Source organism: Procambarus clarkii, chromosome 28, assembly GCF_040958095.1.
Source record: "Procambarus clarkii isolate CNS0578487 chromosome 28, FALCON_Pclarkii_2.0, whole genome shotgun sequence".
NCBI lineage: Eukaryota > Metazoa > Arthropoda > Malacostraca > Decapoda > Cambaridae > Procambarus > Procambarus clarkii.
This window is the reverse complement of record NC_091177.1, coordinates 9,317,182-9,336,146: the sequence shown is the minus strand read 5'-3', so window position 1 is coordinate 9,336,146 and position 18,965 is coordinate 9,317,182. Positions and strand designations below refer to the sequence as shown.

The following is an 18,965-nucleotide window of genomic DNA, read 5'->3' as shown; positions in this document are numbered from 1 at the left end:
TTTTGTCCAACGCAATATACGTTCAGATTTCATACGTTCATAGAAATCAACGTTCAGATTTGGATATCTGAACACTTCTCTAACGCTGACAGAATCACAAATAATATTATCATTTAATTTCGAACACTTTTGGTATTCTACCTTTTGCTGTAATGGGCCAGCCCCCTCGTCTATGTTATGTGTTAAATAATTTAGTTTAACTCCACTAAATTGTTGATAAGAATTTAACACTCCGAACTAACCATTTGTTAGAATCATATGCCTCATGCTGCCTCTCAGAGGCCTCTAAGCTATCTTCAGCTACTTAGCGCACTCTGCTGAACTATCCTTCATGTGCACTTATTCATTTACAACTGAAAATTAATTTTGGAAGGTCCGTTTTTTCATTTTTTTTTTTTTTTGCCAAGAGTGTGAATGATATTTTAATTCGACTCGCGTATACTACAAGATTAGTCTAATTACTTGCTTTATCGAATTCAGACATCCTGATGGGCTACCCGACATTCGTTGTCAGCATATTTGCAATTGGCGTGGTTACTTCTGTTATTGGGGACATGGCCTCGCACGTGGGCTGCACTGTAGGACTTAAGGACTCAGTAACTGCCATTGGCTTTGTTGCTCTGGGGACGAGCGTTCCAGGTAATTTGGAAACATTAATATGAATCAGTCAAAGCTTTCTAGAGCTTTTTTTCACACATTCCAGTTCATTGTAATGTACATGTTTTGTTCCGGCCTTTTTATTTCATGTATAATGAGGTATACCCAAGTATACTGTCCGGAAACATGTGTTACTTAGATTAACAATTAGAGAAAGTACCAACATATGTAGGATAATGTCCGATGTTTACAAAGGCGGCAATCTGTTTCAAGTGAACAGGTTATTCTATTGTAGTAATATATATATTGGTAGTATATTCGCACTAAACCTTTGTCTGCGCTCAAGGACTCTTGATGGAGAAATGTTAACGCCTTGTCTCACTGTCGCTAGATGCGTGTTGGTGGGTTAGAAGATGGTTTGGACCCTTGAAAATATGTTTCACGTCGTGTTTAATATCTCAACGTACCAACTATAATTTAGTCATCCCTCTATGCCCTGGATTTCTTGAAGCCTAATATGACATTTTTATTATTAGGATTAGCACTTCTGTGTATAATCTTCTTACGGCATGAAAGAACCAAAGTCACATGCATGTCAAGTGTATTAGAGAAATGTGGATTGGATTTCTCACAGCACGATTTGCAAGAGTGATTAATGAGTGTCGTGCTGTAATTATGTTTCCTGGTGTGATATTCTGGTTGAAAAGATGTGCTATTAATAAATCATTAATTTTCTTACTGTGTGAGTTTCGTGTGGATTGTGTAACCATGTGTGAAGCAACTGCCTGTTGTTCCCAACTGATTGTTCGTCCCTAATATGTTTGACTATTGATCCTTCTGTCAAGTTTCCCTCTTGTTGCATGTCGCGCCATCTAACAACGTCCTTTGCAACTACCGCGGACCACGTAGCTATGGGAGGCGGGTACCCTTGCTTCTTCATAGCTATATCGGCGGTGGGCGTTCTGACTGCTTTGATTGGTGACATATCGAGCCACGTAGGCTGTACCATCTACCTCAAAGACTCGGTAACAGCTACAACCTTTGTCGCTCTCGGGACCTCCATGCCAGGTAGGCCTACTTCGGCCTCCTCCCCAGCATCACTTACGGGTTTTATAGCTTCATGTCCCGCGTGTAGCGTATTATAAGTACCTTTCTTAGAGCCGGACATTAGAGTCTAGGCCCGTCCAGCAAGCTTCAGATCGTTCACTTTAGTTCCTGTAATTTGACAGTCTTGACTGATATTTCCTTGAATACAGTACTACGTTCGCCTTGAAGCTGCAAGGTTTGTGCAAATAATTTGTAACTCTATTTACATCCTAAACTTAACGATGGTTTAAGAGCTTTAATTCTCGCTTTCTCGACGAGTAACTTTCATCCGCGCTTTTAAATTTGAGTCCCAGCTATGTTAAAGTAGACAAAATAATGCCTGATTATACCGAAGACCTAAATGCACCAAAACTTGTGTACGTGGTGCCGCTCTGAGAACCACTACCCACACGGAGAAGACTGGTTGTTGCATATACACACTGTTGAGTCTCAGTATATGCTTCCTACCCGTGACTATGCACCATTTGCACCCCTCCTATTGACCTGATATCCTCAACAGGTACCGCTTCCTGCCCATTGGTTACGCCTGCTCTCATATCCTCTTTATCCTTAGATACGTCCTACTAATAACACACATCCTCGATTTTGATGGTACAATGTTCTACACAAATAATGAACTTCAGCGCTAATTTGAGTTATTATAAAATTTTTGCTGAGGTTTGTGTGATACATCAAAGTGCTATCAAAGTCGAGTGTATCCAGAGGTCTCCCGCCGCCACTCCCACTCATCACCACATCAATTTAACCTCCTGCCAACATCACCCCATACAGACCGGCAAGGTGGATGGTCGTGTTTTGTAATCTCTATAGCAGCGATTGGATTTTTGACTGCATTAATCGGCGACGTGGCCATTCATTTCGGCTGCACTATCCACCTTAAAGACTCCGTGACAGCTATATCCATTGTGGCCCTCGGGACTAGCGTGCCAGGTAACACTTCCTCCCCCTCCACTTCGACTACCTACGGCAGGGAACAATGCCTCACATACACGGTAACAGAGCAGGTGCCGCTCCTCTAGTTCTAGTCTAGGGTCCTGCATGGCCAGGAGTCACAACAGAACTTACATATCCGCTTACGAGATCCGTGCCTCTTGTCTTCGCCATTCCACCAAAGTCTCGTGAATCACCAGATTCACGTAAGCACTTACGCAAGCACTTACGAACGTGTACATCTTTCCTCAATCTTTGAAGGGTTTGGTTACATTTATTAAACAGTTTACAAGCATGAAAACTTCCCATTCAACTGTTGTTATTGTTATAAAGAGCCTCCTGGTGCTTCGGAGCTCATTAACTGTTTAATAATTGGAAACAAAGCCGCCAAAGATTGAGAAAAGATGTACAGGTTCGTAAGTGTTTGCGTAAGTGCTTTCGTGAATCTGGCCCTCCAATTTACTCAACAACTTACGAGCTCCGGAGTGCTCTATAGGTCCGTCCATAACAGTAGGTTGAGTACGACATCGCAGTGCTTACGAACTCGCAAACTGTTTACCATATGCAGCCCATTACCAATACAAAATGCTGTCAGGTTCATAATTTATGTCAAATACTTATTAAAATCTACGTAAGGCAGTTTTTGACTTACAATCTAGTGGCCGTGCTCGAAGCTATGATTCGAAACGTGCTTCATTCACTTTCATTCGGTGTTGTAAACACTCCACAGGTAAATATAATCAGGACACCTTTTCTCACCTTAACAATACATAGCTATATATAAACCCACAAAATATTAGCTATATAAACCCACAATATATAATAGCTATATAAACCCACAATATATAATAACATTCATTTACATTTGAAAAAAATTATTGACCTTATACCGTGGGAAAGATTCATCCTGCCAGTTGCTCGCCTGCTGCACAGGTAAAATACTGACATGAAAATCTACTATCAGTGTTTCACTAATAGTTCGGGCTGGCGACTGAGTTTATATAGCGTCTGAGTCGTCGTGATCCAGATAAGAGGCACAGATCAGTGAGTGAAAATGCAAGTAGTTAGCGAGACCCAGTCCGGCTGGTTTAACAATTGAGGCTGTTAGCTCATGGGCACAATGATGTATTTATTCGGGCCTGTTTATTGTGTTCGAGATTGATATCAATTTAATTCTAGAACTTTGTTTAAACAAAATTGGCATTTTTTTTAATGGACTTTGTTTACATAATAAATTTACAAAAGAATGAAATAATAATATTAATATAGATAAATATCACATAACTAGTTTCCGTATATTTGAAAGATTTCAGTCAGTAGTAATAGTTGCAATACTAATGACAAATAATAGATATACTGTAGCATAGAGAGAGTAGTTGTACAATCAGAACAGTGAAACCAAAATTTAAAATTATATATTATATATATATATATTATTTCACATGGGTGAGGATATAGAGAGATGCGTCTCTTTATATACGCTGGTGTTCACTGTGTTAACGACGCTCTTAAGGCTGAGTTTGAGAGATACAGAACTTGGTGAAGTTCCTGCTTACTCACACCAACTTGTTCACTTGCGTTATTCAGTTCTCTGCAGCATTGCCATAAACACATTTATTTAAAAATTATTTAAAGGCATGTGCATTCTACTTAAGAAGCAGTTACACTTTAGGTTTACTTTAGTAATTATCAAGTGAAACTGCTAAAGAAGAATGACTGTATTGACTTACTATATAAGTTTACCTCAGCAATTAGTAAGAGAAAACGTTAAAGTAGTAGTTAGTAAGAGAAAACGTTAAAGTATAACTATATTGGTTTACTTTTTCAAGTAAAATAAAGCATTGAAGAACTACAACTAAGTGACTTAATAGAGTAAGTGTTGAACACATTTGTGGTGGAGACTAGAGGCACCTGCCCTGCTTGCCAATCACCTGCCTTGTTACCGCTTTTCTGTTACTAATAGCATGACAGTCTTCACAGGTTCGAAGGATTCTTGGACCTCGTATATGAAATGGTAGTATTTACAATTTTCTTCTCACCAGAATTGCTATAGTGATTGTTTTTTTTCAATTAGATCAAAATAGGGCTGAAATTTGTTTTATCAACAGTATTATCGGAATAAATAATCATATGCAAAATTTGTATTATAATGCTTGTATACTCAAATTGAGAAGTCTATGTAACATATATTACTTATATTACATATTATTCACTATCTATATGTACTAATTTAATCAAAAGATACTTTTTTTAGCGATAGAGAAGTTTTACTGAAATCAGAGAGTAAAAAGCAATTCTTAGTTCCTCTATTTCAACCTGTGTAATGCTGAGTTTAACCGTTCCACTAGACACCTTCGCCTCTAAGGTGGCGGCCCAGCAGGATCCTTATGCTGACGCCTCTGTTGGTAACGTCACTGGCTCCAACGCTGTCAACGTCTTCCTGGGTATTGGTATTGCGTGGACAATGGCAGCTATCTATCACAACGTTAAGGGCAGGGAATTCGTAGTTCTACCCGGCAAGTGAGTATCGTTTTCCCTTGACGTTTGTTATCTATTAATATTTTGAGGTGTGTGAAAACTTCATGTAAATGGAAACAAATGCAATTTTGGTGATAGAATTTGTAGCTTGGTGATGTAACATGTAGGTGGGTGATAGACCCTGATTAATGTGATAATTTGCATTGTTCAATCTATTTGCATACTTTTTAGACCAGAACTGAACACGAAAAAAATAGATACAAGATCGAGGAGACACTCACACACACACACACACACACACACACACACACACACACACACACACACACACACACACACACACACACACACACACACACACACACATACATCAACACGCACAATCGACTTGAGAATGGTCCAGGACGGACCGAAACGTCGTCGTCCCTTCACCTTCCAGTGTGTGGTCTGGTCAACTTACTTTAGCCACGTTATTGTGACTCATCGACTGCACACGCACATATATGCACTCACATGCACACACACACACACACACGGGGCTCGCCATAGGATTGCGGGATGTATCTGCTCTTGTGGCTATGCAGGACAAGCTTATCCTAAATCTACTTTTGCTTCCCGCAGCTTGGCTTTCTCCGTGACGTTGTTCTGTGTGGAGGCGCTGGTAGCTATCGCCCTCATGATGGCCAGACGGCACCCAAGTATTGGCGGCGAGCTGGGCGGTCCCAGGAGGTCGAAGATTGCAACATCGTGCTTCTTGATCTTCCTATGGATCTTCTACGTTCTCATCTCGACTCTTGAAGCCTACAAAATCATCCCCTCTTTGTCTGATTAAATGACCAGCTGCGACTCAAGGTTCGCGGTTTGTGCCGCGGAAATGAAGCGGTCTGCAAGCGGTCTTTGGTTTTACGTCGCGGTGTCGTGACGGGCCGGAACCAAGAGCTTGAACCCTATTTTGTTAGTGAGGCCGGCATTGGGCTGTAATGGAGAGCCTGGCCACTCACCGCCAGGCGGCCCGGACACCACGACCGCGCGAGGGACTCTGACTGGCGTCGTCTACCAACATCAATCACCTCCACCGCTGCTGCCACCAAAATCACTCCCGGTCACCATCGCCCAGCAGCCGTCACCATCGCCCAGCAGCCGTCACCATCGCCCAGCAGCCGTCACCATCGTCCAGCAGCCGTCACCATCGCCCAGCAGCCGTCACCATCGCCCAGCAGCCGTCACCATCGCCCAGCAGCCGTCACCTACACGGCGAAGACAAGGAGGGCCGGCCGTCCCACGCCCCCCTAACATCAGGACGCCTGGCCTCCAGTCATTGTGACACACGAGCATTCCTCACATAGACCTCTGGTTTCATCTTTGCACAAACTACAATTTTGGCATGGTGGTGCTCGTGTTACTGCGATGTTTGACCACATTTTGTGTAGCCTGTAAGGTGATGACTCTAGTCAGAACTGGCGATGGGTTACAGGTGTAGGACACATCTGGAGATGCCAGGTATGTTGCCTTCGTCAGCTAGAGACTCGCCTGGCTACTTGTCCACACTTCTCGCAGGCTAGTATGTTACTCCACTTCTTCCGCAACGCAGCCTGTTGCTACAATTTTTGGCAGTCATTCAACAAAGTCCACCCTCATTCCTTGTATGTTTACTTTTAAGCGTTTTTGTTTCTACAGCACATGGATTTTGTTTTCGTGATTGTACTGCGTGCCATCATCACCTCCTCATCCTTGTCAGAGTAGGGCATGTGCCGGCGTTGTAATATGTGGCACTGGGGTAGTTTTGTCTGCCATCGATATTACTACACACACACACACACACACACACACACACACACACACACACACACACACACACACACACACACACACACACACACACACACACACACACACAGACACATACACACACACACACACACACACACACACACACACACACACACACACACACACACACACACACACACACATTGTTCCATCACCTCTTCCCCAGCCTCTGGCTGTGTTGTGTCCCACCACCAACCTTTATCACACTGGTGCCATCACCACCACCACCACCACTACCACCACTACCACCACCTTATCGCTGCCACTATGGTTGTGATGTGTGCCAACCACCACCACCCACCTCATCCCTACCACCGTGGTTATGGTGTGAATCACTTCCATCTCATTCCTACCACAATGGATCCTTAGTTAGTTTCTAGTCAAGAATATATGGAGTACAATAAGGCTAGTCAATGGTTTGCCTAATTGATGTAGAATCAAAAGTCGGAATAGCTAAACCATTCAGATGAGTGCCTTCAGTGTCGACATATTTATAGAGAATTTGTCATGTATAGTCATGCTTTTGTCCCTCTACTTCATTTATTAATTGGTTTGGATGCCAAGACTTCAAGATATCCTAGCTAGAATCTATTGTCACTTTATTTATTTTTATTTATTTTAAGGAAAACACTGATGATGTTTCTCATGAGGAGTTGTTCCCGCCGTTCATCAATCATCACATTTGTTATGCATCATCAATCATCATCAACCCGTGAGAGGCATGTTTTTCTCCTTCATCAATCTCTGTACCATGTAAGAGATGAACTTATAGTTCGTTGGGAGTGTTGACGTTTTTTTCGTTCAATAGACATATTTTATAAATGTTACATTATTGTTAAGGGTTACAGTGAAAACATCAAAATCATGGGTATACAACTTTGAAACTAATTTTTTTTGTGTGTGACTTAGTTTTTTTATTTGAAAGAGTCTTGAAGGACGTGTACATACTCGAAAATTTGCACTGTACATAGGTAGAAGTACGAATCCTTGGTGATCAGCCGTAGTCAGTTTTATACGCGATAGCCGGGGCTCTTTCAGATGTTTGACAGCGTTGATGAAACACACATATATACACACACAGGCAACCATGTACAGACGAGAGGAACTGCTGAGGGGGACGAGCTTAGGGCCAAGACTCGCTCGACCTAGCTTAATTACTCAGCGGATACATTAATCTCTCTCTCTAAGATTTTGATGCCATTAGCGGACTCTGAAGCGACTTAGCCACATAAACTCAGGATCTAGCATATTTATCAATATTTTTTTATTATTTTTATTTTTTCAGTACATTTCTAAACACCTCTATTACAAATGTAAGCGCGATTCAATATTTAAAAACTGTACTATGTAGTCTGCCAGATGTAATTCAAAGCAGAAATTTTTTTTTATGTGACGACTGGAGATTGATTTTGAAGTTTAAATTATTATTTCTCCAGATAATCTATAGTATTTATATCATATAGGAAGATATACTTTGGAAGAAATCTTTGAAGATGCTGATTAAAACAAGATCAAACTCCACATTTTCTAAATGAATTGAATTTATTATCTTTATTCAGAAATGTACAAGTCTTTACATTTATACAAATTCAGAAATTTTATTCAGAAATGGTTGCGTATTTATAATTGACTTCGTTTACACAAAAATTCAGGTACATAATTTATGTAAAAGAAAAAGGTAATATTAATAGCTTAACAATGATCATTATAAACCATATAATGACTTTTTTCAGCATTTTTGGCTGCTAACTACTTAAGTGGGATCTTACATACAGACGCTTCTCAATTATCGGCAACTATTAGAGTCCCTTACATTTTGTTCTCTCTTAGAAATGCCACCAGCCTTAAGAGGAAGGGGGGAAAAATTATAGTACTGAGTAGCAATAATATCCATTATCATCGAGGGAATTTTTGTAAATACAGATTATAGCCATCGGAAGTCTAGTTAACTAGACATTTCAGAGGATGGGACAGTTACAGGGAAACTTTATCTGAAATGCTGGTAAGTTACATCCCGTGTCTTCTGTAGGTTTTTCACACGGGTTCCTCTCTCTCTCTCATACCAAGATATTGTATCCTCATTTTTTTGTTGGAACTTCTGGAAACAAAAAAAGTGTCTCGTCTATGTATTCTCCTTGCGTTTTCTTAAAGTTAGAAATAAAAGGGTATAATAAATTTGTGAGTTTTATTTAGTTGTTCCTCGTAGCTGTTTATATATATATATATATATATATATATATATATATATATATATATATATATATATATATATATATATATATATATATATATATATATATATATTCAATTTTATTGTGAAAATTTTAATAAGTGAAAAGACATGAGCCATCTTCAGTTGATTTAAAGTAACGAGTATTTCCAAATCATAACTTTATCATCACTGCAAAAAAAATAAGAAACATGTTCAACGCAATATAGGTTAAAGGATATAATATATAGTTCACTATATATTAAACCATTAATATATAGTTCAGAAATAAATTTTAATTAAATCAATTAAAATGACTAACAAATAAAAATCCTAAAATAAACTATGTACAAATAAACTATATAAAGAAACTCAATGACGTAATTGACAGACGACGACAATTATTGTGTAAACAACTCAACCCGTCCACGACTCAAGTCCATTACATCCAGCGGTCAACCCCACAGACGCATTCATAAATTTTAATTATTAACATGCTGTTCATTCAAAACGGGAATTTTCTCAAGTATAAATTAATATTATAATATATTAGCATATTGTGCATATATAGGCATAGGTTAGGTTAGGTTAGGTGTTTAGGTTCTGTTGGCGATTAATTGTATTTGTAGTACGTGGGTGAAGCATTTACAGCTTTGTGATTCGAACAAAATTCGTCAGTGAAACACTAGTTCCGGATATGTTCGAACTTCAGCAGTTGTGAGTCGTGTGTAAACCGCTTTTCATTCATAAACAGGGGGTTTGGCGGGTGCATGGAATCACTTTTGGATCTTTGTTTGGCGGACGGGCTGAACAACTAAGTCAAGGACTCAGAGCCTTTCAACTCGGGTCTCGATCTAGCCAATGAGATACGTTCCAACTCGATGAGTTCCAGACGTGGTGAACTAGACGACAGCGAACTCGCTATTGTAGGCGAAAGGAGGAGAAGGAGGAGTCCTTTATCCTCGCTGTGAGATCAAATAACAGAGGATGCACATTTGCCTTAGAGGCAGACTAGAGGGAAGGAATATTTATGTGCTCACAAATACGGCATTTTAAAAGCTTCGTGAGGTATTTCCTACGTCTCGAACATTATCGTTCGAATATTTATATAGATAGACAGCAATAGATTCGAGTTCAAAGAGTAGTGGATCTCTATGTTTTAATTAGCTTTCAGTGGTGTAGTTGTTAGTAAAGACGAATTTAATACTAATTTATGGATAAGTATGTCTTAGAATATTCCGAATATTTCGAAATACCTCACGAGACTTTGAATACCGTAACTTTAAATAGCTAAAAAATAAAACCTAACCTAAATTATATCCAAAGTAAAAAACAAAATTATACAAACGTTAGACAAATAAAACAAGAAAAGGCTCAACAACATACTTCAAGGCATAAATTAGTGTGTAAACAGTCGAGTCGAAGACTTCAGGAAGTTCAGTTCAGATCTTATTCTAGATTTTTAAATGGATTCCAATATGTTGAGTTCCAGACGGAACGAACTGGAAACCAGAACAGTGAAATTGCTCTAGTGAACAGGTGGCCCATTTCTTCACAGTGATCCCGAATAGCAGCGAGTGCAACTTGTCTAAGAGGCAATCCAGTGCGGTAAGAGATACACTTTTTGTTCACAATTGGGGTGTTAAAGTTTCCTGAGGTATTTCCCACGTATCGAACATTACAGCTCAAATACTTGGAGCTAAACGTCGCAAGATCTGAGGTCAGAGGGGTAAAGGACGTTCTAAACAGTTCCCAGATGTGTAGTTATTGGTAAAAACGCACTGAAAATTAATATTTTGATTGTCTAACAATATCGCAAAGTTCTCTTCGTATATAATAGCAAACTGTACCCAAATACGGAAATTTAAAATTATGAATATCTTCAGGGACTGCGGGAGCTTTGACAATAGAAAAAAAAAATTGTATTTAAGAATGTCCTCAAAATTCTATGAAATATTATTAGTTAATAGCTGATCTATTAGCCCCCCTTAGCAAAATATGGGTACAGCACAAGAATATCTTCCAATATTCCTGAGTGTATGGAGTAATTACAGAACTCCAAGTACCTCATACTATTTGGTCTGAAGTCACTTATAACAGGGCAATCACAGATATAGTGTTAGAGAGTATGTCCCAGCTCTTGTTCACATGGTTTACAATTGGCATGTTCACAATTGAGAGATTCATTGCCTGCAGCCACCTAGCAGCCATAGATATCGATATCCCAGCCTAATTCTGCCAATAACAATGTCACATTGTCTAGTGGATGTTTTATGCTGCCCGTACATATAATTCTCGGTTCTAAACATGTCATAGTTCTTTATACTCGTGCTTTCTGGCCCTTGTTTGTCAGTGACTGCTCGTCTGTCTTCCCTAATTTCCTGAAATTAGCAGAGATTAGAATGCCCATATGCAACTCGATTTCAGGCTTATCACATGCATGTTTAGCTGGAGAGGATCAGTAGTTCGACCGTCTGGGTGAGGACTTCGACTGATGTCTAGAATATATATAATATATGCATATATAGGCTGCCTTTCCTAAACAAAATTAATTTAACTTGCTATAGAATATTAATTTAGTATGGTTTATCTTCAAACTGTGTCGAGAGGTGCTCATTTTCTATGTATGAGTCACAACAGAAAACTGTAAATTTGTTCAACGGTAACTATATTCACAACTAAATCTTAGTTAAAAATAACAAGGCGCCTTATTATCTTGAATAATTCTGGGAAGATATAAAATGTTTTTCGTGTATGTACAAATTTAATGAGGGATTTTTCAGTGAGGTTAGAAAATTGAGGTGGTGAGCAGGCGTAGGGGTCGTTCTTGAGGGTTAAATATGTTTACCTTACCTAAATTTACCTTAGGGCCACTCTCTCTAGTGGCCTCGACGAAAAAGAGGGAAGCCTGCGACTTGTCAAAGGTCCTCCCATTCGGAGATAAAAAGTAGGTTGGCGGGTGTTAGATGAAAAGAAGCTGCGGGTTTCTGACAACAACTAGGCCAGAACAACACAGGGGACTAAGCAAGTCCCGGAACAGTAATGGTTGGTACAGTCCCTTCGCCTACAGGCTTAGGCTGGTGAGCGCTTGGATGAGATATTGGAGTTATTAAGAAGGGAGGGAGAGAGAGTGATCTAGCCCTGATCACCACGGCTAGACCGTTAGAGGGTCGAGGCGCGGAGGAGGTCCGGTGATGTAGCGGGACTAGGACGAGACATTAAAGCTGGGGTTGGGCATGGATAGGATTATGGGAGGGGGGAGGTAGTGTGAATAACTGGAGAGACAGGGATGGTGTAAGTAATGAGGGATGGGGATTGTATAGGTAATGGGAAGGATGGGGGGGATTGAATAGGTTATGAGAGGGATGGAGTTGTAGTGGTAATATAGTGATGGGTATTCTTTACTTAAATGGTACGGTTTTGAGCATTTGGTAGCCATTCTGTGTTTGTTTATTTACCCCTTTTTCCAGAAATTGCTTGTTTCCATTTCTTCTAATGTTTACTTGTTCCTCGTTCGTCATATTTTTGTCTATAAACACGTTGTAGTAATTCTGCATGTGGCGCTATCTCCTGATAGTTCGCTTCCCTTCTCTTAGCTATTAAATTACTCATAAATGCTCTCACCACATTTGTTATAGTTCATGTTTAATTACAAATGTTTCGGTTCTTAATTATGCTTTACAAAGCTTTCTCGTACAGATAAGATATTTAACGCACATTCTCCTCAAGGTTTCTCAGCAAAGCGTTATTTTCTTCCCTGCTTTTAAAACCAATCGCTTCACTATTATATTTTTTCTGTAATTATAATTTGCATCTCCAGTCTTTACTCACCTCCACAACATAAATTGTCCACTTAGTCTCCGTGGTGTAGTGGTAAGACACTCGCCTGGCGTTCCGCGAGCGCTTTGTCATGGGTTCGTATCCTGGCCGGGGAGGATTTACTGGGCGCAAATCCTTAACTGTAGCCTCTGTTTAACGCAACAGTAAAATGTGTACTTGGTTGTAACAACGATTCTTCGCGGCAGGGGATCGTATTCCAGGGACCTGCCCGAAACGCTACGCGTACTAGTGGCTGTACAAGAATGTAACAACTCTGGCATATATCTTAAATTAGTCTCTAGTTTTCCCACTGGCTCTCCATCTTGGCTCCTTATTTATTTAAACACTGGCTTGTGCTTAACAAATGTTTATCCATGTTCTTCCTGAATCCATTTTCTTATCCTGCACCAGGGCTCCTTCACTGCTCTCTCTCGGTAAACCTTCCATTCCGCCATGATTATCACCTCTGTAACTGAATAACATAGCGCTCTGCACCTGCCATTAGATCAGAGTATACCAACGCCAATATGGCAGCACCCAGTTATCCTTCCTGCTATCATATATGTACACTCCTCGAACAACTTCTCAGACAAACAGATAAATCTCTGATCGTCGTCGTTTGACCTCAGTTCCTGATGCATTGAGTTTAATGGTTCTTTCTCGTCAATAGAGACGCCATTTATAAGAGATATACTTGGAAGCCACGCGAGTATTACAGCCTTTTCGACTCATAACTATCCAACATTGGTATCTCCATCACCAGTCTGTTACACACACACACACACACACACACACACACACACACACACACACACACAGTCCTAATAGGTCATTCCTCAAAATCAGAGCAGAAATTGTGCCTTAATAACTAGCTTTGATAAACAAAAAACTGCCCCATGACTTTCCTCTTCATTAAAACCGTCGAATATCAAACTTTTCTCAACATATTCAAATGTTTTAGAAACTCTGCCACCTAATGTAGTTGAGCCCATATATATATATATATATATATATATATATATATATATAATCAGCTTTATTCCAGTATATAATTTTCCAATACTACCACATATGCTAAAAATAATTAATTTAATCTGCCTAGCGAAATTTTATATAAGTCCAGCTAATTGGGCTACACATCAAAAAAGATCACCTAGGATGTCGTAAAAAAAAAAACTACTGGTATTGACCTACACTATTCACAAATTAATATCCAAATGATATTGCGAAACAACCTTTGCCATATTTACTGCAAATTTTGCAGCTAAAATGTATCTGACTGCAAGAACCTTTTTCGTACCCCAGAGAACATTAGAATGACTTTATGTTCAGCGGGTTATGCTCTATGACGTGTTTTGACCTTAAGTATTCCACAAATTATTCCCCAGTACTAGACACCTGTGTATTTAATTAATACAAACAAAATTATCTATGTTGACCAGACCACACACACTAGAAAGTGAAGAGACGACGACGTTTCGGTTCGTCCTGGACCATTCTCAAGTCGATCAATCGACTTGAGAATGGTCCAGGACGGACCGAAACGTCGTCGTCCCTTCACTTTCTACTGTGTGTGATCTGGTCAACATATTTTAGCCACGTTATTGTGACTCATCGTCTGCAAAATTATCCTACTGTCCCAATAAACGAAGGTTTCCTCAGAGCAGTGTACTTAGCTCACTCCTGTTCGCACTAATACCAAAACTTTCCAACATTTTTAACGTTTTATACGTTGATAACACCATAAAGTTCACAAACAGATGGCAACTAATATACTCACACTAAGCGCTGAAAAGACCTTGTAGATATTATCTGCAAGCAAACCACCTGACCAAATAGGTTTCAACATCTCACAGCTGCATTTATTACACTATATTGCTCCCTATGGTAAGCACATGTTACAGGCGTGACCATGGACCAGAGTTCTGCACTCTAATCACCTCAAAACTAGTTTTAACGCAACAGTCACCCATCATAACCTTAACTCCAGTCATAGGAAAGATAGGGTAATTATAAGGGGAAAATCTAGGGTAATTATGAGGGGAAATCTAAGGTAATTATGAGGGGAAAGCATTTTGCCAGTTTGACTAAATAACATTTTGAAGGAACGTGAGGACAAGGATCTAGGATGTGAATACTCTTAGGATTGAAATCTCCATACATGTCAATCATTCAGATTTTGAGCATATTCTTCTGTGAAATCTTCATGATTTGAACTCCATATTGCAGACTTAAAAAAACAAAGACATCTCCTGGGCATACATTTAGTGAAAACTACTTTAAGCAAAACTACAATATACATAGAAGAAACTAAAATATGGAACAATCTTCATGAAATAAAGCATTTTGCGACATATATTTAAAGCAAGCATCAGAAACCTTCTTAATTATAAATGTACACATCATTTATGAATACAGTTCGATTCATTGATGAAATAATTTTAATATATTTCGCCTCTTGCATGAATAAGATTTGATCACCTGGTTTTGTTATCGTTGAACTGTTCCACTGTAGAAAACAATATTTGTTTGTATCTTATGCAGACGATGAGTCACAATAACGTGGCTGAAATATGTTGACCAGACCACACACTAGAAAGTGAAGGGACGGCGACATTTCGGTCCGTCCTGGACCATTCTCAAGTCGATTGTGTCGATTCACAATCGACTTGAGGATGGTCCAGGATGGACCGAAACGTCGTCGTCCCTTCACTTTCTAGTGTGTGGTTTAGTCAACAGTGGTACCTTATCTTGTAACTATGACAAGAACTTGGTATCATTAAGGTTATTGGTATCATTAAGATGAGTGGCAGAGTTGTCAGTTTTGCCAATAGTAAAGATGATCGTTAGCGAAGCCATCGTGCATGGAGGGAGAGAACTATCAGGGGGAAAGCGCCAAGCCGTTACGAATATATAGCACTCTGAAAGGGGTCAGGATAAGGATTTTGGATGTGACGGGGTAGGGAAGGAATGGTGCCCAACCACTTGTGTACGGTTTGGGATCATAGTGCATGGAATTATTTCAACTATAATTTACAAAACATGCTTAAAACTGCTGAGATTAATACAAATTACTTTTTTGAGGTATGGCATCTTCGATTGATCAAGGTTTAGGTTCTAAAGGCGAGTGAAATGTGAGGTACAGTGAAGTTTTATTGACACATTCCAGACATTACAAGTGCTGATATAAGCTCTTGAGGTGCACCTAAGAATTACATTACACTTCCAATCGTCAACAAGTATACGAGATGAACATCCGTAGCCCGACGATGCTAACATCAAGCTCCTTGTACAGTAAACATGTAAACCAACCTCCTTGTACAACATCGTGTAAACACACGATGTTGAGTATTATAGTTATGACCCACGTGTTGTAGTCGAACGCTGTAACGTAATGTTCAACAATATTCTACAGATTTCAGGGACAATAGTGGCAGTTAATGGTTATGATCATTAGAGGGGGATATATTGATTCTGAGGTCAATACCTTGTTCAAGACAGGTGTAAGACGCGAATGATGTCGGGGTCTCCTTCCCCACAGACATTCCAGGAGAAACTGTCTCCTGGCGGAGACGTCGCTCCTCCTGGCTGTCGCAGGAGTCTCAGAGTCATTCACTCTACACTGTCCACACAAGGGGAGCCACTCTACACTGTCCACACAAGGGGAGCCACTCTACACTGTCCCACACAAGGGGAGCCACTTTACACTGTCCACATCACGGGAGCGGCCATTGAACAATGTCCACACACTAGAAAAGTAGTCACTTCACGCCCCCTTCACATGTATACAAGACAAAACGGCGCATGTATATGTATCATGTTGGGCTGCGTGAAATTTACCCACCGCCCCCCCCCCCCAGGTGCCACGGCATCCCTGTGATGCGTGAGTCATATGAGTTACTTGGCCATAAAAATATATTGCATGTACACTTGAGAGAGACTCAATATCGTGAGTTAATGAGTAAAGAATTCTGAACTACGTGGGGTAAATTACTTGCTAACCATTGATCCTCAAGTAGTTCAGAGTTCCAGAGATACTGGCACGCTAATATAATATTTTCCGAGATAAAAAGTTAGAACTTAAAGAGATGAGCAAATTATTTTGCAGCCTCGGAGCTTCATTAGTCAAATCCTGAGGTGACTGACACGTATCAAGTTCACATCAAGTTCCCTAAAGATGAAGAAAACTTGGAACTTCTTGGGAGTTAGATGGAGTCAGACTCGATCTATGTCCACCTCCAGGATGGGGTCGAGGGGCGTTTCCTCCACCAGGGTCTTGAGACGGATATCATCTGTGAGATTGTTAGTCGAGTAGCAAGTCACTTCGAGGGTGACTGGCGACTTGCGAGAGCCAAGCGGAGAGAGGGAGGTGAACCTGCAGAAGAAATCATGGAATATGCAATAGCGTGATAGCAGAGTTGTGTGAGAGCCAATAGCGTGGTAGCAGAGTTATGTGAGAACCAATGGTGTGATAGCAGAGTTATGTGAGAGTCAATGGCGTGGTACCAGAGTTATGTGAGAGCCAATAGCGTGGCAGCAGAGTTATGTGAGAGCCAATAGCGTGGCAGCAGAGTTGTGTGAGAGCCAATAGCGTGGTAGCAGAGTTATGTGAGAGCCAATAGCGTGGCAGCAGAGTTATGTGAGAGCCAATAGCGTGGCAGCAGAGTTATGTGAGAGCCAATGGCGTGGCAGCAGAGTTATGTGAGAGCCAATAGCGTGGCAGCAGAGTTATGTGAGAGCCAATAGCGTGGCAGCAGAGTTATGTGAGAGCCAATAGCGTGGCAGCAGAGTTATGTGAGAGCCAATAGCGTGGTAGCAGAGTTATGTGAGAGCCAATAGCGTGATAGCAGAGTTATGTGAGCACCAATACTGACAGCTATACTGACAGTCACTTATATGTTACACTGACAATTAACCTCGTGTGTGTAACACCGACATTTACCATCGTGTTACACACACAGTTACGAGCAATAAGCGGTCAAATTGCAACTGAAGAACCAATTAACCAAATACTTGCATGCAACAGACATGTTGAAAGTTGACTGAAGTAATTATTACAAAAGAAGGAGCCAAGTTGTAGACTTTGAACCTCAGGCGACGACTCGGTCTAATGAATAACATTCCAATACATGTGCATGCATTTATTAAAATGACATATAAAAGGACATAGATATTTCCTAACACATATGTGGATTTACAAGATTAGCTCTATAAGGTTAGCCTCATGTAAACATGAAAGTTAAATCAGAGCGGATGGATTTACTTGTCTCTACATATATTCTCCTCGTACTGTAATTATTAAACTCTTTTGATCTCATCTGCAGAAAACATAGACTCTGAGTTATAATAAATCCAGCAGACATGCAATTGACAACTGACTGATAGACTCATAAGGATTAGCAAATAATTCAGCAGGGTTATTGCGCTTGTCAGCCACTGAATGCACCTGGAGTTTGTTAACTATAACTCTAATCTCCCTAGAACTACTCGGGTTGTCCTAGTGAGATCAGGTTGTTCTAGTGTGCATGTCATCAGATAGTACATAAACCTTTCATATACTGACTCTAGGCTCACTAGGACTCCTCAGGCTCAGTGCATATACTGTGCGTTTTGCTGGAAGCTAATGACACAGCTGAGTTTTAGAGTAGTGAAACAATAATTCATTAATATGAGAATTAATGGGAAATATAATGCATTAGAAGATAAGGCCGTTGATGTCAACACTAAACTGACTTAAAAGTAGTGATAGGAGATAAGAAAGTCAAGGCATTAGATTAGCAGCAGGGGAGACAACTGCACAAGCGAGCCCAAGAGCTAAAGTAAGGTCATGACCTAAAATGAGGGGTCAAGGGGGATAGAAAACACGAGAACACAGACATACTTGTATATCTGAGGTAGATACTTCCTTCTCGGCCATATTACTTGACCTCAGCCATGTTACCTGACCTCAGCCATGTTACCTGACCTCAGCCATGTTACCTGACCTCAGCCATGT

At 40.2% G+C, this 18,965-nt stretch overlaps 1 protein-coding gene across 14 annotated transcripts in view; it reads left to right on the top strand.

Moving 5' to 3' along the window:
- Calx (sodium/calcium exchanger 3) overlaps positions 1-9,117 on the top strand; it is a 238,772-nt gene extending 229,655 nt beyond the window's left edge. For 11 of the 14 annotated variants that reach the window (XM_045737343.2, XM_045737342.2, XM_045737345.2 and 8 more), the window contains exons 7-8: positions 4,983-5,154; positions 5,734-9,117. In XM_045737343.2, the coding sequence (XP_045593299.2) occupies positions 4,983-5,154; positions 5,734-5,944 (383 nt within the window). In that variant the 3' untranslated portion in view covers positions 5,945-9,117. Of the gene's footprint in view, positions 1-2,475; positions 2,635-4,982; positions 5,155-5,733 lie in introns of all 14 variants that reach the window. The other 3 variants (XM_069332878.1, XM_069332880.1, XM_045737340.2) reach the window with 1 other exon arrangement.
- Positions 9,118-18,965: the final 9,848 nt, after the last annotated feature.